Here is a 27,169-nt window from a genome sequence, read left to right on the forward strand (position 1 = left end):
CCTCATAGGATGCGGCTTGTTGCATTTTTTTCAATCGCTGAGAACTCTGCATTTAGCACCAAACTCTAGTTAACGATACACCATCGGTAGTTTAAATATGCAAATGTAAATAGAGGAAAACAAACAAACAAAGACCGGTCCCACAGGGACTAAATAATGACGTATGGTAAAGCCAGAGTTACTCTTCTTTAAGGGCATCAGTAATGCTACAAACATAATATAGAGTTAAAATGACGTTTGTGATTCAAAATTAATAATAAAAACAATTATAATAGGCAACGTCAAAACATAGCACCATGATATTAGCAAATATAGCACACATGGAAGCGGCTTTTTCTCCGAAATAAATATGTGCGAAGAGTAAACTAAGACTGTTTTCGTGATTTTATGAGTGCACCGAAGGACTAATGGAGACTGTAAGAGATTCAAAGATGTTAATACGACGGAGAGTTTGCGATATCTGTCAAAGGAAACAACGTACTCCAGCGGCACATTGCTGTCAGTTGCACTTATACAGTTCAAGACAAAACAAACAGAAAAATTTACATTTCTTTTTTAAAGTAAACTCTGATAAACAAACAAACAAACAAAGCATTAAAAGGCAAAGAAAAACTAAATAAAATGTAGTTGTTTTTTTTTCAAAAAAGAAAACAAAGGAAGAAAGTGCATCCACTGCCTATTAAATATTAATGCATTAAATTAAAAGCGTCTGTGTGCATAATGGTCACCACAAGAAGGCTGGAGCATCGACAGGCACAAGTATTAATTTGCATCACCGCTGGGCAATAATCCCTCTTCGGTTCTCTCACGTTCCTTTCTTCTTGAGATGTTCCACAGAGAAGTGTGGAAAATGGTTTCAGTTCTTTTGCGGATGAAAGCGTTCACTTTGGCACAGTCTCTTTCTGAATGACGAATTAGGATTAAGACATCTGAAATGGCATAAAAACTTCTTGAGTCAGTATTTAAGAAGTTATTGGCAAACTTTTCAGACCAAGTACCACCTTTGACCGAATCAAGGTGCCCAAGCACCACCTAATCGACAAGTTTAATTGAAAACCAGCGTATTTAACAACAAAGACCAGATTTTAACGAATATTCCTGTTGTTTAGATAAATCACGCTGCCCTTTGCAGTAGAAGAGCATCTAAAAAACAAACATGTACCACAACAGTAGCATTTAGAAGTTTGTGGTACATGTACCATAGTTTGAGAACCACTGACAAGGTTTTTTTAAAAGGCAAAAGCTTTATACTCTACATATATTTATATAAACGACTCACCGCTATAAACACTACAAAATTACAGCTTTATGTAATAATACACTGTAAATCGACATGACAATCTAATACTGTGAATGTAAGTCACAAATGTGCTTTCAGCCACAAAATCTCTCAACTTGAACTACTGTGCAATAGTCTTTAAATGTCATGTACTCACCAGTTATAATGGCGTCTCTTTTTTGCAGTTTAACCCAGAGTCTGATCCTTCAATTTGGAGCTGTAGGGCTTGTTTCAAGCTTAATTCAGTCTCCCCTATTGGGTAATTGTCCAGAAGGTCCTGGTGGCCCCTGCTGGAAACAGTTCTGGGGACTGAAACTCTCCCAAGAAAAACCTGGTTTCCCTGTAGGTGATAGTTGGGGTTGGTCATAATGCCGTTCCTCTTCTTCTCTGCACAGCTCTGGGGCTCAATGTAAAACTTCTCCTGCGATTGGACAGAATCCAGAGCGCTGGATCTTCCCACCATGATCTTACACTGAGGATCTTTAACTGCAATGTTGGACACCGGCTTATTGATCACAAGCCTTTTATCAAATTGGGTAAGTTCGTACTCAAGAACCTGGCTCTGTGAATAAGAGCCATTCTTGCTTTTCTTCTTCTCACCAGATGTTCCTTTGTTTGAGCAGTTTTGGCCATTCTTGGACACTTTGGTGGACTTCAGGCCTGGCTTCACCTGGCTCCAATCATACTCGCTGGTTGGAGAGCCAGGCTGAGTGCCGATGGACCTGGTGGTGGAGGAGGGAGAAACGATTGATTGACGACTGCGAGGCAGTGAATGCTGCTGGATCTGTTCAATAAAAGAAAGGGCATGGACACTGTCGATGGGGACAGTCTGGGCAGTCGCAGTGGATGAAGTGGTCCTCAGTGAAGAGTTCTTAGAACTTTTGAGAGAGTTATTAGAGAGGGAGGACTTCTGTCGGTCCACGGTTGAGTCTGGAGACTCAGATGGTGAGCTGAAAGCATGAATAGGTCCATTGGATTGTCCTCGCCCTGCAGAATGCACGTCGCCAGCTCCTGTGCTTCCAGAGCTGCTGGACTTTATAGTGAGTGACTGTACTTTCCCAGCAAGCGAAGCGGGCGTTTGCTGCTCCATGGTGTGCACGGGAGACGGGTTGCAGCCATTGAGACTTGTGGCGCCGTATTTTTCCAAGAGTTTGATTATGGATGTGTGACCACCTTTGGCTGCCACTCTCATGGCAGTGCGTCCAAACTGATCAGCGTGATTTGGATCTGCACCATGCTCTAGAAGAGTCTGAACCACATCAATGTGCCCCTCTTGAGCGGCGATACCCAGAGCTGTAGCACCTTGATTGCATGTGTGGTCTACAACGGTGCCATTTTCAATCAAGATTTGAACAATCTTTATGTGACCCTGCCAAGCTGCTGACTGGAGAGCGGATCGTTTCTCGTTATCACATGAGTTCACATCCGCATGGTAGTTGATCAGTAATCTGACCATCTCTACATGGCCTTGCCAACACGACACATGCAAGGCCGTTCTTCCTTCCAAATCACTGGCTTCAACATTGGCTCCGTTTTCGAGGAAGTACTCCGCCATGGCCAGCTGATTCTCAAGTGCCAGGATGTAAAGAGTTGGGCGACCGTCTGCATCCTTGAAGTCAATATCCGCCCCATGGCTCAGCAACAATTCCACGATGTCTCGGTGTCCCTCTAGCGCTGCAACTCGGAGAGCATTTCTCCCATCGTACCCTCTCTGGTCAATACACGACTTGTTCTCCAGTAAGATGTGCACACAGTCGTAATGACCCTCTTGAGCAGACAGAATCAAAGGGATACGTCCATCGTTGTCAACCTCTGTGCAGCGGGAACCTTGTTCAATGAGAGCATCACAAACTTGTCTGTGTCCCTCAAAAGTGGCCATGTGCAATGGCGTCCAGCCCGCGTCATCTCTGTGGTTTTCATCTAGTCCTCTGTCCAGCAGAGTTCGGACAACCTCCACGTTCCCCTGTGCGGATGCAATGCTCAGCACAGTCCTGCCTTCACTGTCGATACTGTCCACTCCTGCACCCCAGAAAAGCAGAGTGTTGACAACTGAAGCGTGTCCCATAGACGCTGCAGCAAGCAGAGGCGTTCTCCCATTGTTATCAGTGTGATCAACATCTGCTCCTCCTTCTAGAAGCAGATCAACCACATCCACATGGCCTTCGTAGGCAGCCACCAGAAGCGGGGTCATGCAGTCTTTGTCGCAGTGGTCTACCTCGGCTCCACGGTCGATCAGCAAGCTCACAACGGCACCGTGACCTTTGCTGGCTGGCACACAAAGAGCAGCGACGGAGAGTGCCATCCTGCCATCCACATCCTCATGGTTGACATCAGCCCCATGATCCAACAGATGCTCTACAATTTCTCTGTGACCCATGTACGCTGCAGCAATCAGCGCCGTTCGTCCTTCATTATCTGCCTTGTTGACTTCAGCTCCATGCTGAAGGAGGTTGAGGACGATATCTTCATGACCTCCCCAAGCGGCAGCTCTCAGGGCAGTCCTACTGTCAGCATCTGCACAGTCCACTTTAGCACCTGCATACAGGAGCGCAGATACAACTTCCGAGTGACCTCCCCAGGCTGCAGACCTAAGGGCAGTCCAGCCATCATGGTCTGTGTGATTGATGTTAGCGTCACACCCGATGAGACAGTTGACCACCTTGGTGTGGCCCTGTCTAGCTGCCAGAGTAAGTGCTGTCTGTCCAAGGCTGTCCTCCAACTCCATGTTGGCTCTCCTGGAGATAAGAAGGTTCACGACATCCAGATTCCCGCTGTATGCAGCATTGGTTAAAAGAGTTCTCCCGTTGGAGTCAGTTTGATTAACAGAAGCACCGTTATCTAGTAGAGTTCGAATTGAGTCCTCGCGTTCCAAGGCCTGTTGCAAAATGCATGAAGCGTGGTCATTTTCGTTGCTGACGTGAGCCCCAGCTTTGACCAGTAGTTGGAGTACCTCCTGTTCTTTTGGGATTGAAGTGGACAGGGAGTCTTTAGCAGGGGTGCCATTCCACACCATCCAAAGGGCAAGATTAAAGGGCTCAATCTGCAGGTTCGAGTTGATCAGGTGGTAGGCAAACTCCTGCACCTCCAGAGGCTTAAGCTGCTTTGCTCTGCACGTGTAACTCATGGCCATCATTCTATGTCCTTCTGCTGCATTGCAAAGGTATTTTTGTGTGCAGTGTTTAACATCCAGGAGCCATTCAGCAAAGCTGTAGTGAAATAAGATCGTAGTACTGCCAAGTCCATCAATAAGCAACTTAGAGAGAATGTCCATCTTCTTCTGAAAATCCTCCATCGTCAAAGTCATGTTTTTAGTCCAGACTGCATGATAGAGCTCCCTGACAGTCAGCGGCCTGCAGGCAGCCAGAATCACATTAAGGATGGGCTGGACTTTGGCGAACTGCTTTCTGACAAACAGTCTCTGGCAAAGCCAAAGGTAGAGTCCATTCAGTGTTCCCGGGATGTCTCGGATTTCCCGCAGCATGATGAAGTTCTCAACCACTCCATCAAGAACACGCTCAAGGTACAGGAAGCAGCCGCTGCTCTTGATGTGAAGCTGGTTCAGCATCTCTGCTGTCTCCTTGGTAAGGTGTTGTCGCAGGGCCTCCTCCTGGTCTAGGCGGTGGAGGATATACTGCTGCACATCTTTTACAATGTAGGCCTTCCGTAGGTCATCTAGGCTGATCTTACGGAATCCTACAAGGACAGAGACAAAAGGTGATTAGTTTGGCCTGAAGTCCGTACAGAGGACTGCTAGTGTCACAGTGAGGTTTACACATGACATGTCTCTATGAAGAAACAAAAAAAAAATCAGTAAGCTGATAGCTATACATAGCTATGATTATCAGCCTGAAAATTTGAGACATAAATTGTGGATTAAGTCATAGCATTTACTGAATTCTAGAAAACTGGGACACGAGCAGACAACACTGACTTTGCATATTTGATCTGGTGATGTCAGCTACAATCTGACAGGTGTTTTCATAAAAGATTAAGTTTTACGTACACAAATTAGGTTAGCTTTGGAAAGATGTGTTCAAAAACTTGATTATTTTTACCACAAGACAAAATAATAACAATTTACATTTTTCTTCCTGTTTACAAAGGTGTTCTCCCCCTTGGTTCCTAGTATATTCTTATCAATAAGAATGTGTGTGTGTGTGTCCCTCAATTGTGAAAATCTCAAAATGTGCTTTTTCTAAAGAACAGTGGCAGCTTCACAACTCAAGACAGGATCATTTATGTTCATTCAGTAGTTTTTTTGCTTTGTGGAATATATCTGTTATGTGAAACAGCTTCATCAAGCCAATACTACAAAAAAAAAAAAAAAAATGCATTTTTTTTTTTTTTTATGTTAGACATCTTGCAGATACCGCAAGAGGAATGTAAACTTGTGCACTCAACTGCATCAGCAGCTTTGCAAACACACACAGGGACCTTCATCTTCATGCACAATATACAAAACTCAAGTTCAGCAGTGACAGATAAAGGCAGTTTTCCTGCAGAAAAGATGACTGGAATTTGCTTTGTTTTCTCTAGAAAATAAAACAAGACGTGTAATGATTCCTGTGGCAGAACTAGGTCACATCTGCAACTTCACAAAGTATGAGGCACACTCGAGAGTTTCACATAAACTGTAAAGAGACTTTTGCAAAATAAAACAAGGCAGAACCAAGGGTTTTACAAACAAGCACTCATGCCAACAGATGTCAAGGCATTCTGCTTCAGATAAGTGCAAATTCTATAGTTTTTTTTTCAGGGTCGGCACGCATGTTTAACAGCGGCCCAAAGGGCAGATCGAGCATTTTATGCACAGATTTTATTTACAGTTCCCATGGACTCAGACACGCTGAGGTCAAAGGAAAGGAAAAAACATGAACTCCTCTAAGGCCGTTCACGTCTCAATCTTTCTGCAGCCCCACTGGTGGGAGAGCAGCAAAACATTCCTTTTCCATGTAATTTAATTGGTCGCTCATTCATATAATCTATACGAGTCAATTGTCTATGGGAAAGAGGATAAAAATAGGCCTACTTCCTCTCTAAAAGAATCGTGTTTACAACAGTCCCAAGTAAATACAAAACTCTTTTCAAGCCGAACCTCAGAAAAGTGTTTCAGTCCTTCAAAAAGACAAACCAGCAACACAAAAACAGAATACAGATTACATCTTTCCTGGCCAGTCCCTTAGAGTTCGAAAAGTTCTTTGAATGAGATTATATAACGTCCATCTTTCTGAAAGGGCTCTGGAGTTATATTCTTTGTCTTTGGTGCTTAAGGCCCGAGGCTGACATCAACAGCTGAGGTTTCCCAAATAAAACCTGTGTGAAATCTAAACCGGGGTATGAATGACAACAGAGGCACACCTGTGGACAATCATCCCGCCTTCATGCCATCTTTTTTCTTCTTCTCCTTCATACCGTTGGCTTTTAATATCCAGTTATAGATTGCATTAGTGCCCACCCACTTTTTCAGCAGCAGTGGTTCTGGAAGCATTTTTGCCATAGGAATTTTTAAAAAGTCTTTGTTAAAGCATTATAAACCACGAACCAAGCCAACCAGCTAAGATGAGAATCCCATTACAAACTTTGATTTGAAGCAAAAAAAAAAGTAAATCGGACTATAAGACAAAAGTACAAGACTGTGTTCTTAATGGCTTTAGTGAGGGAAAGAACTACAATCCCACGAAGCATTAAAATGATATTAATCGAATTAAAACGATGAAGAAATATAAAAATATTAATTTAAAGTTGTTGGTTATGTCTACAAAAACAATGTATTTTAAGTTCAATGCAAAATACGCATATATATACACACAAATATGCAAGTATTTTGAGAGCATTTACGTGACTCGATTACGTCATTTGCGGCGCTTCACGGGAGTGGGTGGAGCTTCATGAGAATGGGCAGAGCTAAATATATATTTTGGCGCAAGTGCTCGCTGCGATTCTGATTGGTGGAATTTTCTCTACAGCATCATGGGTAATGTAGTTTTCACCATGAATTCTACTATTAAACACGATTATTAAAAAAATTAAGTTGACAATGCGAACAGATGGGTTGGTTCAACAAAAGCATACAATTGATTAACAACCTCAGAGCTCACAACAACTCTGTCTTTGAAGATTGATCTGTTATTGTTAAAAATCAAAGCCCCTCTGGAGAAAATTAATTAAATTTTTACTTACGAAACCAGACTGCTTTATTACGTAACATTTTGCTCCAGTTTACCACAATAATCTTTAAGCGATGTTGAATGGGTCAATAGTAGCAGCATGTAGTGCAGTTTACAACCCATGTTTTCTCTTTGAGCCCCGTCCCGTCTGAGGGCTGTTTTTGTCATTAGTGAACTAACTGACCCAGACCTTCACCCTGCCTTCAAAACACACAACAGTCTCCAAGCCTTCAGCCTGTGCGACTCCAGATGAAGGAAATAGAAAGGCTGAAAGAGGAAGGGGCCTTGCAGGGGGACTAAAAGTGGGGCAGTGGAACAGATGACCCAAATATGTTATTTGGCCGGCGGGTCCTGTACATAACTAACTCATCTGTTTAAGTGGGCTGAAGGCATGTTGGGTTTGGAAAGCTGCCACTGGTTAAAGAGTTCACCGGGTTTAGAATACAGATTACAAATAACTGTCTAGTAAATACTGGAGGCATTCCAAACGTTCATCTTTTCAGTCTTCTAAAAAAAACTGTAGCCAACCAAACCTCTTTCATTATGTTTTCAGCATCCTCCCAAACACATGTAGTTTCAATCTGAGGCGGGAGGTCGAGGAAACCCCGACAGGATGCCGGTGCCCAATCTGACCCTGCTCTCCATGTTTCCAATGAAGAAAATGTGGTTCTGTGCCAAATTCTTCTTAATCTTATGAATACATTATATATTCAATACAGTAAAACTATATTGCATCATATATTAAATAATTGCTATATTTGACTATGTTAAATATAGCAATTATATACATTTTATTAAATTATTAAATTATATAAACGTATTTGTATTAAATTATTAAAAATAAATAAAAACTATTTTATGTTAGGAATTATTAACTAAATATAGCTTCAAAACATATAAGCAAGTATAAGGTAATAAAGGGGAACAAAAAAACATTACAAGCAATGAACGAAAAGTTCAAGTATAAATTTGAGTATAAATTCAATCTATACATTCATTAAAAAAAAAAAAGTTTACTCGTCTCTCCTCTTTCCTCACATAATTGCACTGCGATCATGTTTTCCACCAGTTCTATCTAATCCAGAATTATTAAACCAAGTATTCTCTAGTATTTAATACAAATTTATATTACTACGAAATTTATAATGTATATAATATATAATGTAGCCTAACTTCACCAGTTAAACTATCATCACAGCAGATTAATTCAACAGAGTAGGCCTATATTGATATGAATAAAGCACATCATTTTTTTCCCCCAAGGGCATTCATGGATTTTCTTTTTTCTGAGCAATACTGCTATTTGATTATTACTGATGACAGCGGCAGGTTTAACAGGCTGTATATACACAGATATGTGACCCTGGAGCACAAAAGCAGTCTTAAGTCGCTGGGGTATATTTGTAGCAATAGCCAAAAATACATTGCATGGGTCAAAATTTTAAATTTTTCTTTTATGCCAAAAATCATTAGGATATTAAGTAAAGATCATGTTCCATGAAGATATTTTGTAAATTTCCTACCGCGTGGTCCAGGGTTACATATGTTAACAGATCACGTTTTGTCTTGTCTTTAACACATAACATAATACAATAATTTTGTATCATAAAATCATTTGGAGATGCAGGTGCTGTTCACAGAGTGTTGTCTGAACGGCAGAAACTCTACAACACCTGCTGATAAAGCCGTCGAACAACAACATCCACCCTGCTGTTATATTCAGGAGATGCTGCAGGCTGTTTGGGAGGAAACTGGATCTTCCACCATAAATTAATTCATCAATCATGCGATAGAGCGACAGACAGGTGTGCTTGCATAAGGAGTGGCCATTGTGAACAACACTCGGGTGTGTGAACTTCACATGCACGTATTCAGACAGCTTGTGTTCCCACAGGAAAGAGAGATTTCACAAACGAGATCTCCTCAATATCTCAACTCTCTGCAATGAGATTCAACTTTTGTTTAAGTCTCAGATGTTCCTCCTGAAAAAAGATCTCTGTAATCTCACGTCTCAATAATGTCTCAAACTGTGCTCAGATTTCACGTCTTCTTGCACTTTAACGGACAAATACACCTTGCCAATATGAACATTAAAGCGATTTTAACGCATTCAAGCACAAGACGACGTGAATAACAACCCCATTCAGTGTGTTCTGTGCATACAGCGCACACATATGTGACCCTGGACCACAAAACCATTTATAAGTGTCAATTTTTAAAAAATTGAGATGAATACATCACCTGAAAGCTGAATAAATAAGCTTTCCATTGATGTATGGTTTGTTAGGAGGACAATATTTGGCTGAGATACAACGCCGTGTCTCAGGCAACACGCGAGCCCCGTATAGAGTTTCTTTCTGCATCTTCTTGCGCTTGAACGGACAAATACATACATATTTAAATTGTGTTTAAAGTGACGGCGCCTAATTTACCAACTGCTGTCGGTGTCCTTAATGTTAATTAAGCTTAACAATGATTAATCTACATATTTAATTTATTCACAGTGAAGAAAATATGATATTTTACATTTAAGTATTCAATTTCTATACTTGAACACCTTCAAATCTAAACATCTAAAGCATCTTTAATTTGTATGACTGTTCTATTTATTTATTTGTGCTATTTCTTGTAATTTGTTCTTATTTACTGACTGTTCACTTGCCTTTAATAATGTTTGAACTTTATATTTGTTAGGCTAGTTTTTTTTTTCTGTGGTATTGAAATTGGAATGGAGAACTGTAAAATGTAACTGGTATCTAAAATGTTGGTGTCATATAAGCTTATTTATTAGAATACAAGATAACATGAGCCAAAAACAATGTTAAAAACAACTATAATTATTTTTTTTGTGTGTGTGTGTGGCAGGGCCAGTGAAAATATTGGCAGGGCAAGCAGAAAAAATCCTTAGCGCTGAGACCTGTTTATAGAATACAGACTGTTTCAAAGCAGCTTTACAGTAACAAACAAGAAAATAACAGTGTCAATGTTGCAAAATTAATCAATTATGGAAAAAAATTCAATTTCAGCAGCTCTACAGAAAAATCAGTCATTATTCAGATCAATTCCATTCAAGCTTTGTGCTCATCTGATGCCAGTGCAGTCAAATTAGTGGATTGCAATTTTTCAAAGAACAATTACGATTGTAATTTAAAATGCAATTTAAAAAACAAGAAAAATCCAAGTTTGTCATAATTATATAATAATGGCTATATAATAATAATAAAATAATAATAATAGTTAATGTTGTGATTATATTAATGTCTATAAATAATAATAGTAATAATATTACTACTAATACTACTCAGTGTTTCCCCTAGGTTTACGGCTTTTGGGGGGGCGTTTTTTTTTTTCTGGACTCCTTTTTAATGGTTAAATTACATTTTATTAATCAAAAAGCATGTCTAATTAATTAAAATCATGAAACTTAAACAATTTAACATCAATTTATTAAAAGTTTAACAAATATTACATGTTTAGGGCCCTATGAAATTTTTTATTTTTCCAACCTTATGTTTTATTGTTACCAAATTCTGTTTTAGCATGTCTAATTATTCGGTTTTATTTCAATTAATCGTGCAGCCCTAAGTCAAATCAATAATATTACTAAGCATTAATTGTCTTTTAAACCCTGAGATAAGCTGATGCTTAAACTAAATGTAGCTGAGAGCTGAGCTGAGCTGATATGAATAGTTAACCTTATCGGCAGGATTATCGTCATTAGTTGCAGGTCTGCGTCTGAGCTCTTACTAAAGAGAGCAAAGTTTCCTAAAATACACTTGAATCAGCAAACGTCCCAAACGCAAGCCGCCCAATTCAGAGCTCAAGTGTGTGTGTTCGGATCCAAATACGGTGTTCAGATTACACACAAACGCTTCAGACTGTGTTGAGTCAGAGGACCGGGCCGCTCTCACAGAGATAGAGAACTAAAATCATTATATACAAACATAAAATCATGTACAGACATGCTCTCTGCTGCAGACCGAGATGAAAGGCTATTGCGCTATTGTTGAACCAGATGCAATGATAACTGTAATATAATAGTGCAGTATCTATTTCACTTTACTTCTCAGTGCATGCAGCTGCAGCTTAGTACTGATGTAAAATAAACTGTATTGAGTCTAAGTCAAATTACAGAAATGTGTCTGATTTCACTGTTCTGTGTTCAAAACAAGTGAAACTTTATCATCAGCAGTAACCTTTATTAGCAATGACTCTTTATTATTATTAAATACATTAAATAACATGTTGAGTAGTATACTTTTAACATGGTTATGACAAAAAGTTGAAGAAATTAATATTTTTTTATTTATATACTTGTATATTTTTATATTTAAATGTATTAATATTTTATTTAAATATTAAACTAATAATATTCCTTTTGTTTTTATTTAGTCATTTTTATATTTACATTTATGTATCTGGCAGCCACTTTTATCCAGGAATATGACTTTTTGCCTCAAATTCAACACATAATGAATAAAAACAAACTCACAGTAATTATAAAGACAATGGCAAGTAACACAAACTAAACATGACATTTTGAAGTAGAAAGACAGAAATAGTATTTTCTTGTAAAACCTAGTCCAACGATCTTTATAACTCAAAAAATCATTTCGGACAGTGTAGGTTTGTTTGTTTTTACAAAAGTGTTAAAAAGCCTCAGCCAATCAGAACAGAGGCTCATCATCAGTCCGATGACAGCTCAAGGATCGGGATGTTTGCAGGAAAGACAGAGACACCAGACTCTTCCTGCTCTCTCTGCCAGCATGAAGCATGCATTTCTTCAATCTCTGCCACTAGAACGAGCAGCACTTCAGTCATTTAGCATGACGTCTCTCTTCTTGATCACTTCAGAGGGTTTCGCACTGCCAGCTCAAGGTTAAATGTGAGCAGCGTTTCAGAAGACAGAGGGTGCGGCTTTGAGGCCGTTTTTAAAAGGACTGCATTTCTAAGGCAGAATCAGCAGTCTAGAGCATGATGGGATATGATCGCACACACATAAACACTCCTAGACCTCATGCTGGAGAGTCTGGCCTGTCACCAACAACAATATAACACAGCCTGACCAGAGAGAGAGAGAGAGAGAGAGAGAGAAATTCCAAGGGAAGGAAACTTGAAGACTTTGGAGACGCTCAGGGGGCAGATATACACTTCACCTGTGAACAAGGGGCCTGTGTGTGTGTGTGTGTGTGTGTGTGTGTGTGTGTGTGTGTGTTTCTTTCTGATCTGTGGTGATTCCCAGCACTGCAAGTGGAAAATCAACAATTTTTATATGAGTAATTCAAAAGCACATTTCAAGCCGGGTTTCCATTAAGGGTGCTCCGATTGATCGGCTACTGATCACTATCGGCCGATAATCACGTTGGGATGATTGATCGGCGGTCTCTAAAAAGGCAGATCTCAAAAACCGATCTCAAGCTGATGACGCTGCCGTGAGAGGTTTGGCACGACATGCAGCGGCACCGTCTCAGTCTCTGTCCGGTGCGGGTGAAATAACCTTGTGTGAGACGTAATTTCACAAACAGCGTGAGTGAATCACCACTCGCGTGTGCGCTCTCTCTTTCTCTCTCAAAATATGCAAATGGCTTCAAATCACCACAGTCTGTCTATAAGCGAGCTGCATGCTGCACAGTTGACACAGGAATAGTCACTTGCACAGTCGAGGCAGTGTCACATCGTCACTAAAGTTTATAAATTGCATTTATTTTTAATTCTTGCCAGTGTTTAACCATTCAGCACTCGCGCGCTCTCCTGGAGACTGTGCTCATGCACACTCGCAGCGCACACACATAACTCCGTTTGCAGTGCATATGTGGTGCGTATTCTTTCCGCGCTCATGTTAACGGATTAAAGCGTTCACTGCACACGGTTGCAGTCCTGCAGTGCAGAGATCGTTTCCGCACCGAGTCTGTTGCTGCGCTGCAAGCGCTGAATTAAAGTAACAGCGCATTGTTTGAAGTTTTGCCACTTGCTTGAGCAACTTAATATATAAATCTAGAAGTAAATGCAAAAGTAAAAAGCATTGAATAATGTGTTGCTTATATTTATTGTGCTTAAACATGTCTGTGAAAGATTGTATTACTGTACTGTGTAAAAAAAAGAATTGCAATGCTGAAAAAGCATTTTCAGTGACAGTGTTTGAATTTGAAATGAAACTAATGGATAAATGTTGTGTTTGTGGTAAACAGCCGCGGATCAGGTGCGGACTCCTGTGTGAAAGCTGCTTCTCCTCTCACAAGAGACACCTAAGAGAGGAATTACCCACATTCAGGCCCCGAGTAAATGTATAAAAATCCTGACTGGAGTATCACTATAAATAGTTATGAATGATAAAAAGAAGGCTTTAAAAAGATCGGTATCGGCAGATACTGCTTTCTGTGATCGGCCTCAAAAATCCTGATCAGAGCACCCCTAGTTTCCATCCAAAGTTGCGAATTTAACTTATGCACAAAATTGGAAATTGCATAAAACATGCGCGAATAAGTACCGTTTCCATCCAATGAGTCAAAGAGAACAAAATCATCACTTCCTGATAAACCGGCACTAAATTTTACTAAGAAAAGTAGGAGAACTACTAGGATTTTCATATATAATCCATGGAGGAATTTATTTGCAAAAGGCGTTTTCATCTCCCATTATTTGCATCAACTCTTTTCGCACAACTCAAAAACCACCTCAAGCAAGCGTAAAAACTAAAAACGTAAAAAAAATTTTAATATTATTTTGGCATTACCATCACTCGCTTCTGATGCAACACTTCAAGATGCGCATAAAAAAGGGAGATGGAAAGATAGATACAGTCACCTTTTTGTCATGAAGCTTAGTTTTTCTAGTTAATCACTGTGCCGATATACACACACATATACATTAATAACTGAGCACCAATAATAATTGACAATTACAATTTAAAACAGCTGTTTTCTATGTGAATATCTGTTAAACTGTAATTTATTTCTCTGTATTTTCAGCATCATTACTGCAGTCTTCTCTTCAGTGTCACATGATCTTCAGAAATCATTCTAATATGCTGATTTGCTGCTCAAGAAACATTTCTGATTATTATCAATGTTGAAAACAGTTGTGCTGCACAAGTATCGAAATTCAAATTAAGAATAATTAATTTCACTGGTATTTCAGTTTAAATTAGATGTTGGTATTGTGTCATTTAAACCAGCAGCAGTGCGGCACATGACAGTTCTGCACTGTTTCCCACAGATTAGCCTTTGACCCCGAGCCCCCGTCACCATGGGAACGGCACAGAGGTCACAGAGGTCTGGCCCTCACACCCAAACACTGCTAACAGTCAAACATGTTAATGAATAAGCGTGTGCGTGTCGCACAGCCGGGCGAATCTGACATCTGACCCGACTCCAGTAGCGTCTCAGTCAGACTCTGAATAATGTGATGAAGATCATAAACGGTCTCTTATGCCTTATAAGAGCTCAACACAACTCGACGCTTTCAGAAACACTCAAATGTCGCTTCATGCCTGTAAACATCTCTGTATGAAGTTAAAACAGCTGTTTTCTATGTGAATATCTGTTAAAGTGTAATTTATTTCTGTGATGTGCAGCTGTATTTTCAGCATCATTACTCCAGTCTTCAGTGTCACATGATCTTCAGAAATCATTCTAATATGCTGATTTGCTGCTCGAGAAACATTTCTGATTATTATCAATGTTGAAAACAGTTGTGCTGCACAATATTTTTGTGGAAACTTTGATGCATTTTATTTTTCAGGATTCACAGATGAATAGAAAGTTGAATAGAACAGCATTTATTTGAAATAGAAATCTTTTATAACATTATAAAGGTTTTGTTTCACTTTTAATCAATTTAATGCATTCTTGATTAATAAAACTATGCATTTCTGAGTAAAACAGAATACTCAGTGTGAATCTGATTGGATCATCGCTATATTTGCCATGATGCTACTAGCTAATATTAGCATTCGCCACCAGCAGCCTTATATTAGCAGACAATGCAATAATGTGCACAATAAGAGCAGGAACGTATTATTCAGAAAGCAAAGTGAATGCTGATGTCATGTTGACTTTAGAGCAGGTGTTTATAATCTGTGGTTTAATGCATCTGATTTTAATGCTGGACAGGAACCACTTCGGGATTTTGGTTGAACTTCTGGTCAGTGAACTAAGGTCAGTGTTTACTGGTCACGGATGTTTACTGTGAGCCACCACACACACACACACACACACACACACTCACACTCACACACACACACACACACACACACACACACACTCCTGTTCACAAACAAGTAAAAAAACTCAAATAATTTCTTCTCAGTCCAGCTGTGATGTCATCAGAAACACAACACAAACAAAAACGAAACGACTGCACAACTGAACATCGGAACATTAATATCAGCTTGTGGTTTGCAAAAATGATGAACACATGGCAAATGAAATAGAGAGTGAAGCATAGGCTTATATTTTCAGTGATTTATAAAAACATACTGCAACTTTCGAAACTCAAATCCACAGTGAAGGAAAGAGCATTTAACTGAAACTAAACTGCAAAAACGTCTCGTCCAAAAATACATGTACACGTCAATATTACGGATTCAAATGTCTCAATGGACACGTACACACTTGCTCAGCAATGGATGCTCTGCAGTGAATGGGTGCCGTCAGAATGAGAGTCCAAACAGCTGATAAAAACATCACAACAATCCACAAGTAATCCACAGCACTCCAGTCCATCAGTTAACATCTGGAGAAGTGAAAATCTGCATGTTCTGCATGTCTGGAGGAAGCGTTATTATGGATTATGGACTCGTATTTTAGTTAAAAGCATCTTAATGCTGGATTTGTTTCAGCTTTTGTCTTCTCAAGACATTAACTGATGGACTGGAGTGCTGTGGATTACTTGTGGATTATTGTGATGTTTTTATCAGCTGTTTGGACTCTCATTCTGACGGCACCCATTCACTGCAGAGCATCCATTGCTGAGACACTGATGCAATGCTACATTTCTCCAAATCTGATGAAGAAACAAACTCATCCTAATCTTGGATGGCCTGAGGATGAGCACATTTTCATTTTTGGGTGACCTATCGCTTTAAATGACATATTTCAGTGGTGCAAGTAAATCACAGGGAAAAAGGAATGAGTCTTGACTGTTGGCAGATCTTGTTAGGAAAAAAAATAATAACTCCAAATGCTTTATATTGCAAATAAGATAAGATAAGATGAGATAAGATAAGAACCTGCACCTTCCCACTTTAATAACTTCATATTCTGGAACGCTTTATGAGCAAAGCCCAAACAACAAGCCAAAAGATGCATATAATAAGTGCCAACGTAAACTAAATCAAGAATGTTCTGGTGCAAGAAATATTGAGAAAGTGTTTGTTTGCTTTGCCAGATTCTACAGTTATTTTCATGGAAAAATAACTTGAAATCCAAGTTGAAATATAAAAATATATTATTAAAAACTAAAAACTTATAAGATGTTTGAGATTTATAAAAAAATAAAAAAAAGTGAAGGGTTTGAAGAAATGTCAGAGTAGGAAAATCACAGGTTTAACAAACTCTGTCAATGAGTGGTTTTCTTTCAGACTGAATCCATACGGCCAACAGTTTATCTGTCCTCACATAATACACGCTCACTGTCTCTCTGCTCATTAGGAATATTCACACATCTGGTGCTGATTTCCTGCTGCAGGCCTGAGAAACTCATCCAGTCTGATCTCCACTGACTCAGACACACACACACACACACAACAACAACGCCTTTACTTTCTAGCACTGGGAGACATTATTCAGTTTTCAAATGAACACACTGCAATATTGCATTAGTCCTAAAAAGGAAACCAGTTATGCAACATAATTCATTTTTATGCAAAGTAACACAATAACAGACTCCCTGATACACCACACACACAAAACTCAAAATCTCAAGGTCTGTAATTCAGTACAGATGCTGATATGATCTGATGAGTGATGTAAATACATGCAATAATCTGATTATCTAACACTCAGACTCAGGTGAGGTCGAGGTAGAGCTCGTCACCTGTGAAGAGTTTGGTGATGTGTTTGTTCTGCCGGCGTGCCGAGCAGACGAGCAGAAGCCAGGGCGGGAAGAGCTCGTGATGGGCAGCCAGCAGCTCGGCGATGTTTGCTGACCTCTGATCTCTGTCTCCGGTCAAACAGCCCTCGTCCACTGAGTCCAGCAGCACAAACAGAGCCTGAGACGGAGCCTTACAGCCCAGCAGCGGCAGCAACACACACCTGAGAGACAAACACACACACACACTTTTTGTTCAAATAACATTTAAAAATCACAAAATAGAAGAACTGTCAGATTCAGCAAGTTATTTGTTAGTTATTCAGAAATCAGTTTTATTTTTTCCCAAAATTCTATTTTATTTTTTCCCTGAATTTTGTATTTTCAGTTTTCATTTTTCTTGATTCTGCTTTAATGGTTTTTGTTATTTAGTTTAAATATTTTGGCAAACAAAGTGCTACACAACAGAGCTTCACTGTTTAAATTCAATGAATGGATGAAAAATGGTGTTATTCCTTAAATAAATAACATATATTACATTATTAACAACAATAATAATAATCACATTATTATTGTTATTTTTATTACTTCAAGAAGTGCATTCTACTGTGCAACAGTGATATATTTCTGTCACAATTTCTTCAAGTTAAACCTTATTTATAAGTTAAATAAGTTCAAACGTATTTTGATCCTTCTAGTTTCTGTGTGTCTATAATGATAGTTTTCTCGAATAAAAAGGTGTAAAGCTGCTGAGTCTCAGAGCAGCTCTGGAGATGAAGTTCATGTGTTCATGTCCTCATCATGCGTCACGTGTGCTTCAGTATGTGTATTAGAGAAAACAGACACGCACGACATGCAGACATTTACACAGCAGTGCTTATGAGCTTTAATATTCAGACGCTAGTTTATAATGGGATTTTAATAAGTGTACAGCCCTACTTTTGATTTATCCAAAAACTGGCCTAATTCCGTGATATTCTGTGTTATAAATTCCATTTTCATGACTCACTCTCATCAGCTCTGTTGACTCATGTGTTTGTCCAGTCATTTCCGGTTTGTTTCTGTCATTATAATCACACACAGTTAAATGGACTCGATCATCGCTGCTGGAGTCACTGCCATCTGATCACTGCAGAAGACTGACATGAGGTTTTGTTTGTTTTTAAATCTGATATTTGTACAGTAAGATCATGACTAATGTGCACATGTGTGTCTGATCTCATCTGTCTCTACACAAGCAGCAGTCATGAAGCAGTCAGATCACTCATCATATCACTGCTCCATTACTCTAATACTGTATATGTGACCGATCACACAGATGAGTCTGAATAGGGCCTTTCGCACCGCGGGAACCTTTTCATAGTACCAGAACTAATTGTGGAACTACCCACTTTTTGGCGTTTTCGCACCGCTGGAACTGGGTGCGATTGTAGTACCGGACTGCCTTTTTCGAGAACCAGATTAGCTCCTACTCCGGAGCAGGGTCTAACCAGAACAACTGGTACTAATCGTGACGTAAGTAGACATTGATTGGCCAAACGCGTATGAAAACGCCCTCACCCGCCATGATTTAAAACGCTGTGTAAACATACTGTAAACATTGTGTCAACTTATTTCGCAAGTATGGAGAACAGCGATAGATGGACGGACGCTGAAGTGCAGGCACTTGTAGCACTGTCAGTTGTCGTTGGAGATTCTTAGTCCTCCTTTCCGTTCTTTCAATCGCTTTACGTATACGTCGACTTTCCATGTCCATTATTGTGAAACCCGCGAGACACAACAAAAACACAGCTCCGATCACAGCGTCCTCCTGTTGTTAATGTTGTTCTTTTTTGTTTCTGTTGTTGAACGCCACGCACAAATGACGACGCTGTTTACCGGCTTACGTCACTTCTTAGTACACACTCTCGTTGCGAATGCAACCCTTTAAATGGTACTGGGAAATAGTTCGCGCAAAATCGTCCCAGTACTTTAGTACTGTACCTTTAGTTCTGGAACTAAAGCGGTGCGAAAGGCCCTAATGTGGCAGTTCACAGAGTCTCATTCCTCCCACGTCACACACACATTAACAGAGCGACGCTCAGACACAGAGTGTGTTTGTGCACGTGTGTGGACGCATGGCCTGAAATCTCCCAGCATGCACTGGAGCAGAGAAACACAGCAGATTGTCAGGTAGCAGTCAATCAGAACAACAGAGACATGAATCATTAAACTGCAGCAGTGACACACTTCACCGAATAGGCTTGTCACTTCACAACGTTATGAACTGAACAAAACCTTACAGGTTTCATAATCCTTACTATCACCACATTACAAATTAATAACTCTACCCACATACACCTTCCCATCTTGATCGTTTATATCACTGCAAAATGTAACTATATTATCGCATAGCTCTATATATAAAATTGGATATACTGTATATCAAACTTTATTTGCATACATACCAGGGTTATTATTAATTAAAACAATAAAACATAAATGTTAATTGAATTAAAAAAAAAAATATATATATCCATTAAAAAATCTGTCAAAAATACATAAAGGCTCAAAACAGAAAAAAGTGTTATTAATATTAAAATGCTTGGAAAAACATGCATCAAACTTTTGTGCTTGCAAGGGTTTATACCAGGGTTCCTCAATTAGTTTTCGCAGAGGGCCGAATTCTGCTAACAATACCAAAAAAAAAAATATATATATATATATATATATATATATATTACAATTAGAGAAACTAAAACTATTAAATAAATTAAAATGAACAAGTACCATAAAAACATTATATGACAAAAACTATAAAATGAGTAAAACTCAAATTAAAAGTAAAAAAAAAAGAAAAGAAAATATAAAACTAAAATTTGATTTAAAATATTAACAAAAACTATAATAGTATACTAATGACACTAAAATAACACTGATACAATACACTCACGAAAAGTGACTACTAGCAAATCTCAACTGTTTTATTGTTTATATCATTGCAAAATGTAACTATATTATTGTCCAGCTCTAATCTGCTAAATGTGACTATAAGGCATGAAGATATTAAGATATTAAAAACATTAACATCATGACTTTCTGTAAAGCTGAAACAATTTGCATTGTGCTATATAAATAAAATTGACTAAAAGTCAATTTAGCAGACACAGGAAACTCTAGAGAAAAGTGAACCAGAGTCTCATCTGTGCCGCACCATAAACCAACGCTTGCATAAAAAGACACGGACTAAATGACTCTGATAGTCAAACCAGCATCACAATGTTCATGTATTGTATTCAATTCCATCATTGCTCTGTGGAAACGCAGGCTGAGAGACGTTCACAGATTCCCAAGCTGAGCACCGACATCAGCATCGGCTCAGAGAGAGAGAGAGTCTGTCTGAACTCTGAACCATCGACTACAAACTGCTGAATCATCTCTCAGAGACGGACTGAGCTCCACCCTGTTCATCCTTCATTAGTTACACCACATCACCAGCCCACAATAAACCCCGTCTGTCCTGGAACAAATGAACAGATCCTGCTTTAGATGAGTGTTCAGTGCACGCTGACAAAACGCTTGCATACTACAAACGTTGTTTCTGAAATCTGTTCTTGACACGTTACGATGTTTACGATGGAATGACTGATCCGCAGTGAAAGCACTTAACCTGCCTGCTGACCGCGGTAAAAACACAGACCTGATCAATGGGCTTCAGTTTACCATCACACTGCGCATTTCCTTCCACAACAACACCACATGCTCATCTGAGGTCTGGAAGATCATGACTGAAACCGGCCTTCAAACAAAACCCTGTGAATCAACACGATCCGAACCCAACCTGAACTTAAAACAATCCTTTTCATTCATCAAGGACGCGATGAATTGATGACAGTAAAGACATTTATAAGACTTCTATTTCAAATAAACGCTGTTCTATTCAACTTTCTATTCATCTGTGAATCCTGAAAAATAAAATGCATCACAGTTTCCACAAAAATATTGTGCGGCACAACTGTTTTCAACATTGATAATAATCAGAAATGTTTCTCGAGCAGCAAATCAGTATATTAGAATGATTTCTGAAGATCATGTGACACTGAAGACTGGAGTAATGATGCTGAAATTACAGCTGCACATCACAGGAATAAATTACATTTTAACAGATATTCACATAGAACAGCTGTTTTAAATTGTAATATAATATTTCACTATTTTTATTTATTTTTTATCAAATAAATGCAGCCTTGGTGAGCAGAAGAGACTTCTTTCAAAAACATACTGACCCCAAACTGTTGAACAGTTGAGAGAACTGATATTGAGTAAATCAGATGTTGACTCAGAATTCGGATTGATCTCGACCTTTTAACACAAACACAGAGCTCTTACAATCATCTACAGATCTTCAGCACAACTGTAGAGTTCACAGAGTTCATGTGTTTGCTGCAAGTGAAACCTTCACTCCGAGGTCACATCAACACACTCGTCAAAAGACAAGAGTTCACACACACACAAACACACACACTCACACACACACACACACACCACTGATTTTTGCGATGCAGAGAGGATCAGTGTGAATGAGTTTCATCTACTGCACACACTAAAGCACATGTCATGCTCGTGATGTATTCAGCACCTGCTCTCTCTCTTTGATCTCCAGAACTGCTGAGTTCACTAGTATTTCACCTTTTCATTAAAAAAAAAAAAAACATCATCAAATACACACAGAAACTCAAGTCTTCACTACAACTGCCAAAATTAAACGTCTGGTTTAACTTTAAGAAATTATGACAGAAATATATCACTATTTATCATTTTTAAATATATATTTAAATCAAAACAGCACAAGTGAATAGGGTAAATATTTTAACTAATAAATACCACCATAGTTTCACCAGATGATTAATCACAGTTTTTCCGAAATGTTATGTTTAGCCTCTATATGCAAATGAGACATTATCTAATTAAATATGCACTATTTTGAATAAATTTCCATAACAGAAATTTCAACACTGGATAAACTTTAACTAGAGTTAAAGGATTTTACAGAGGGGATTTGGGGTTTCTCTTTTTATCTCTCAGTAAATCAGAAAATACTGCCAACAGACAGAAAAAAATATATATTTAGGGAAAAAAATGTTACATAAATATATTTGATAATGAATCCAATAAACAACTGAATTTTTCAGAATTCCTTTTTAATAGTTAAATAATATTTTAGTACAAAATGCATGTCAAAAAGCATGTCTAACTAAAATCATGAAACTTAAAATTTAACAATTTATTAACAGTTTTTTAGGGCCCTATGAAATCTGAATTATTTTTCCTAAATTCCACTTTATTTTTCCAAATTCCATGTTTTCATTTTTTTTTTTATCGTTTTCTTGTTTTTATCATACTTTTGGAGTAACCAGAGGTTCAGTGTCTTGATCGGAGACACGATGATGGCACAGAAGTTCGTTAATTAAGCCTTAAAGCTGTAAATGAAAGACCTACTCTTCTGAATGGCAAACGAATGCTGCTGCTCACCTCTTGAACGTCTCAGCTGGGTTTCTCTCGCACTCTCCCGGCTGTAGTGCGCTCTGGACCGCCGGCTCTCTCACTTTCTCCTCGTATTCCGGTACGAGTCCCGACTGGCGTATCTGAGACACCAGCCCGCGGACGAAGCCGCTCACGCACAGCGTGTCCGAGTCCTCGGCCCGGCAGAAGTGGAAGCCCAAGCAGTGCTGGTGCAGGCCTCGGTGGACGCCGTGAACCGAACTGGGCCACAGTAACTCCGTACACAGAGCCGTCTTCCCGCTGCCGGGACCGCCGACCAGCAGGACGCCCCACGAGCCGCCCTTCCCCGCCCCGCCGACGGGGTTGAGCTGCTCTGCGGTTCCCGGAGCGCTGAGGTTGCTGGTTTTCTCCTGAAGGCAGTGCTGGATCTTGTGGAAGACCCAGTCTCGGCAGTAGAAGCGTTTGCCCTGCAGCAGACTCGTCTGGGCCATGATCTGTGTCCTGCGGGTCAAGAGCGGCGTTCAGATTTTAATGGACATGCTCAAACCCTGAGAGGGCATCTGCGTAGACACCCGTTCATCATCTCGATGAGTTTGAGCGACCCTTCCTCCCTTTGATGAACAGAGGACCAGTGGACTGCAGAACTGGACCCTGAAGGTGATGGGGTTTAATCCTCAGACCCTACACAGCGAGGTCTCCATCAAATCCATCTCTGAGATCACAGTGTTTGTCATAACGTAGCTCTAACAGACTGATGAAACACCCTGAAACAAACACCACAGCCAACATGTAATGACAATTCACTCTGCTTACTTGTAAGATGTTATAGTGAACAATCAGCTCAAACTTGGCACTAGCAACACAATGGTCATGGGTTTGATTCCCAGGGAATGCATGAACTGGTCAAATGTACACTGGATAAAGCATCGGCCAAATGAATAAATGCAACTGAAGTATTAATGAAAAACATGTTTGTCTTCATAATCATTAGGGGTGTGACGAGATCTCGTGGCACTGACTGGTCTCGCGAGAACGTGACAATATCCTCGCGCAGATCTTTCAGAGATACAGTGGGTACGGAAAGTATTCAGACCCCCTTAAATTTTTTGTTGAAAAAATGTTGTTGATTTGCAATGATACTTTGATGCCCCAGAAAACCTCTGTTGTGCAGCACTTCCATTTGATTATGAATTTGATAAGATCAGCATTTTTTAAACAATCAGCGAGAATTCTTGTAGTTCAAACATGACACTAGCAATGCAATGGCCATGGGTTCGATTCCCAGGGAATGTACTAACTGATCAAATGTACACATTGAATGCAATGTACATCGCTTTGGATAAAGCACTGGCCAATTAACATAAAGCATGTCTTAATAATATTTAATAATGAATACAGCTACATTTGGTGTCCTAAACAATATGTTGACAAAATTATACTTTGGTGTCGCAAATTTATTGGTGATTCATAATGATAGTATTATGCCCCCCACAAACCATCAGCAAAATGCACAAATGTAAATAAACAATTAATGAAAAAAAAGTTATTTGTAATCTTTCATAATAAATTGCTCTATCTCTGAAATTTCATCAATTCCTCCTAACTTATCACCCACCTTCATATACAGACTTTTTATTATCAACCAATAATTTTCTCATGGGTAAAATCAATGCAAATGCAGCAAAATAGATTGTAAACAGAGAGTCATGTTGACTTTATACCTGTGCAAAAATACCCATTTTAGAGCATCATAGGTTCCTTCGGATGAGCTGCCTACCTAGACAGCATCTTTGGCATGATATACAGCAAGCATTTTGGCCAACATTCAAAAGAGCAACGAACCACTGAAACATATGCAAATACTGAGCCAACTGTGAGGAGAAACACAAACACTCAATAAGTGCAGGAGAATCAAGCACAGCTCGTGAGTCAGCAACCTTTTAGGGAATCTAAAGGTGATGATACACGGGGCAACATTTTGAGCAGTGTCGATGTTACTTGGGCACTTTCCCCTTGAGAATGGGCAACACATTTCCATCTGGATACTTTAGACGGAAATTTCCCTAAATGTTGCCCCTTGTATCACCACATTTAGGGAAGACTTGGAATATAAGCTACATTTGATGTCCTAAAATGTTGTGGATTCACAATGATTTACACCTTTATGCCCCAAAAATTATTGGTGATTCACACTGATACTTTGACACCCCAAAAATATAGGTGATTGATAAAAGATCTTACAATGCCTCAAAAAATGTTGTTGATTCACAAATTAAGCCCCAAAAATGTTGGTGATTAACAAATGATACTTTGATGCCCCAAAAATACTAGTGAACCTCAATGGATCTTATGATGGCCTAAAAATGTTGCTGACTCACAAATTATGTCCCAAAAATGTTGTTGACTCACAAATTATGTCCCAAAAATGTTGTTGATTCACAAATTATGCCCCAAAAATACTAGTGAACCTCAATGGATCTTATGATGGCCCAAAAATGTTGTTGACTCACAAATTATGTCCCAAAAATATTGTTGACTCACAAATTATGTCCCAAAAATATTGGTGATTAACAAATGATACTCTGATGACCCAAAAATACTAGTGAACCTCAATGGATCTTATGATGGCCCAAAAATGTTGTTGACTCACAAATTATGTCCCAAAAATATTGTTGACTCACAAATTATGTCCCAAAAATATTGGTGATTAACAAATGATACTCTGATGACCCAAAAATACTAGTGAACCTCAATGGATCTTATGATGGCCCAAAAATGTTGTTGACTCACAAATTATGTCCCAAAAATGTTGTTGACTCACAAATTATGTCCCAAAAATATTGTTGACTCACAAATTATGTCCCAAAAATATTGGTGATTAATAATGATACTTTGATGACCCCAAAATACTAGTGATTCTCAATGGATCTTATGCCCCAAAAATGTTGATGACTCACAAATGATGCTCCAAAAATATTAGTAATTCAGAATAGCCCAAAAATTCTGACTAGGTTTTGACACACAGCCAGATTTTCCTCGAATGGAAAAATGTCAAGTCATGGCTGTCGACAAATAATAAAACCAACAAAGCCTGATCACCACAGCTACTACTGTAAAGTTACTATAAATGAATATGGGATCTCTCTAAAACAGTGTTTGACAGGAAGTTTTACAATCTGTCAAATTTCTTTACTTTCTTTCTGAGGACAGTACCTGCTAATAATAATAAGCTAGCGGAGTTTTACTGTGGTAAGAATAACTAGTGTAGTCGCTGTTGTTTTTATCGGAAACTTTGGTCATCTGAGTAAATTATTGTGAGGGCCGGAATGAATCTGCGCGCTGCGACTCTTCAAACGGATCTTTAAACACCCATCAAACCAAAGCCGTTCAAACACCCACCAGAACGCGACAAAAACAACCTACGGGTCACACACCAAACCCGAGCTCCGCCCGTCCCGGGTGACAAAGACTCCGAGCCCCACACACACATCACACGGGCTCCGCTCATTAGACATTCGTCTTCAAATTTAAAAACATTTGAATCGTGACGGTTATTTTAACGGTTATTCTGACTGAAACAGCCCGTTTACTCTGAGCGAGAGCGAGAGCGAGAGCGACGCGACGCGTCAACACCAGAACGCCCCTGCTGTCGGCGCCGCAAGCGTTGCGTTGGTCATAACGGGAGCGTTCTAGTTTGTCGCGTCGCGTCACTCAGCGTAGACGCGGTGACTCTGAGAGGAACTTCAGCTGAACGCGGTAAATATCTAATAAACACCTCACCTCCAGCGCGCCCGTCCTCTCAAATATCGCATCTCATCCACAGAGAAACACTCTTGGGACGGTTTTCTGTCGTTATTCCCAATCCCGAATCTTCCGTTCACATTTTCCACTCGGGTTGTGTGTCGGTTTGTTCTGTGGAGCTCCTCCCGCAGACCGACACTCGCCGAAGCAGAGACTCCGCCCATCGAGCATGACGCATGCGCAGAGGATGACGGGAGATGTAGTTCTGTCATACACATATGTATACTACATTTAATAGTAACGTTCCCATAACGTTTGCAAAATTATAAAATGGAATGTTACTTTAACGTTTGCAACAGAACGTTCAGAAATAATGCTTTCATAGCTTAATGGGAATGTTAGCAAAACATTCTTAAAACACATTTATTTCTTAGCTAATCCTGTATCTATGAGTGTATTTGTTGTTGTGATC

General features: G+C 39.3%; 1 protein-coding gene across 1 annotated transcript; it reads right to left on the reverse strand.

Moving 5' to 3' along the window:
• Positions 1 to 670: 670 nt before the first annotated feature.
• LOC107756191 (ankyrin repeat domain-containing protein 50-like) lies at positions 671 to 26,850 on the reverse strand. The gene is made up of 5 exons (XM_016573222.1): positions 26,737 to 26,850; positions 22,987 to 23,720; positions 17,482 to 17,699; positions 1,437 to 4,972; positions 671 to 929 (listed from the first exon to the last, which is right to left on the reverse strand). The coding sequence occupies exons 2-4, from the start codon at positions 23,445 to 23,447 to the stop codon at positions 1,440 to 1,442; spliced, it is 4,212 nt and encodes a 1,403-aa protein (XP_016428708.1). The 5' UTR covers positions 23,448 to 23,720; positions 26,737 to 26,850; the 3' UTR covers positions 671 to 929; positions 1,437 to 1,439.
• Positions 26,851 to 27,169: the final 319 nt, after the last annotated feature.

This window comes from Sinocyclocheilus rhinocerous, unplaced genomic scaffold (assembly GCF_001515625.1).
Source record: "Sinocyclocheilus rhinocerous isolate Xijiao unplaced genomic scaffold, SAMN03320098_v1.1 scaffold3308, whole genome shotgun sequence".
NCBI classification, from domain to species: Eukaryota; Metazoa; Chordata; class Actinopteri; order Cypriniformes; family Cyprinidae; genus Sinocyclocheilus; species Sinocyclocheilus rhinocerous.

Coding starts and splice junctions, on each gene's coding strand:
- LOC107756191 (XM_016573222.1), bottom strand. CDS start 23,447: ATGGCCCAGACGAGTCTGCTGCAGGGCAAACGCTTCTACTGCCGAGAC. Junction 17,700..22,986: donor CCAGCTGAGACGTTCAAGAG/GTGAGCAGCAGC, acceptor TTTGTCTCTCAG/GTGTGTGTTGCTGCCGCTGC. Junction 4,973..17,481: donor CATCACCAAACTCTTCACAG/GTGACGAGCTCT, acceptor CTGTCCTTGTAG/GATTCCGTAAGATCAGCCTA.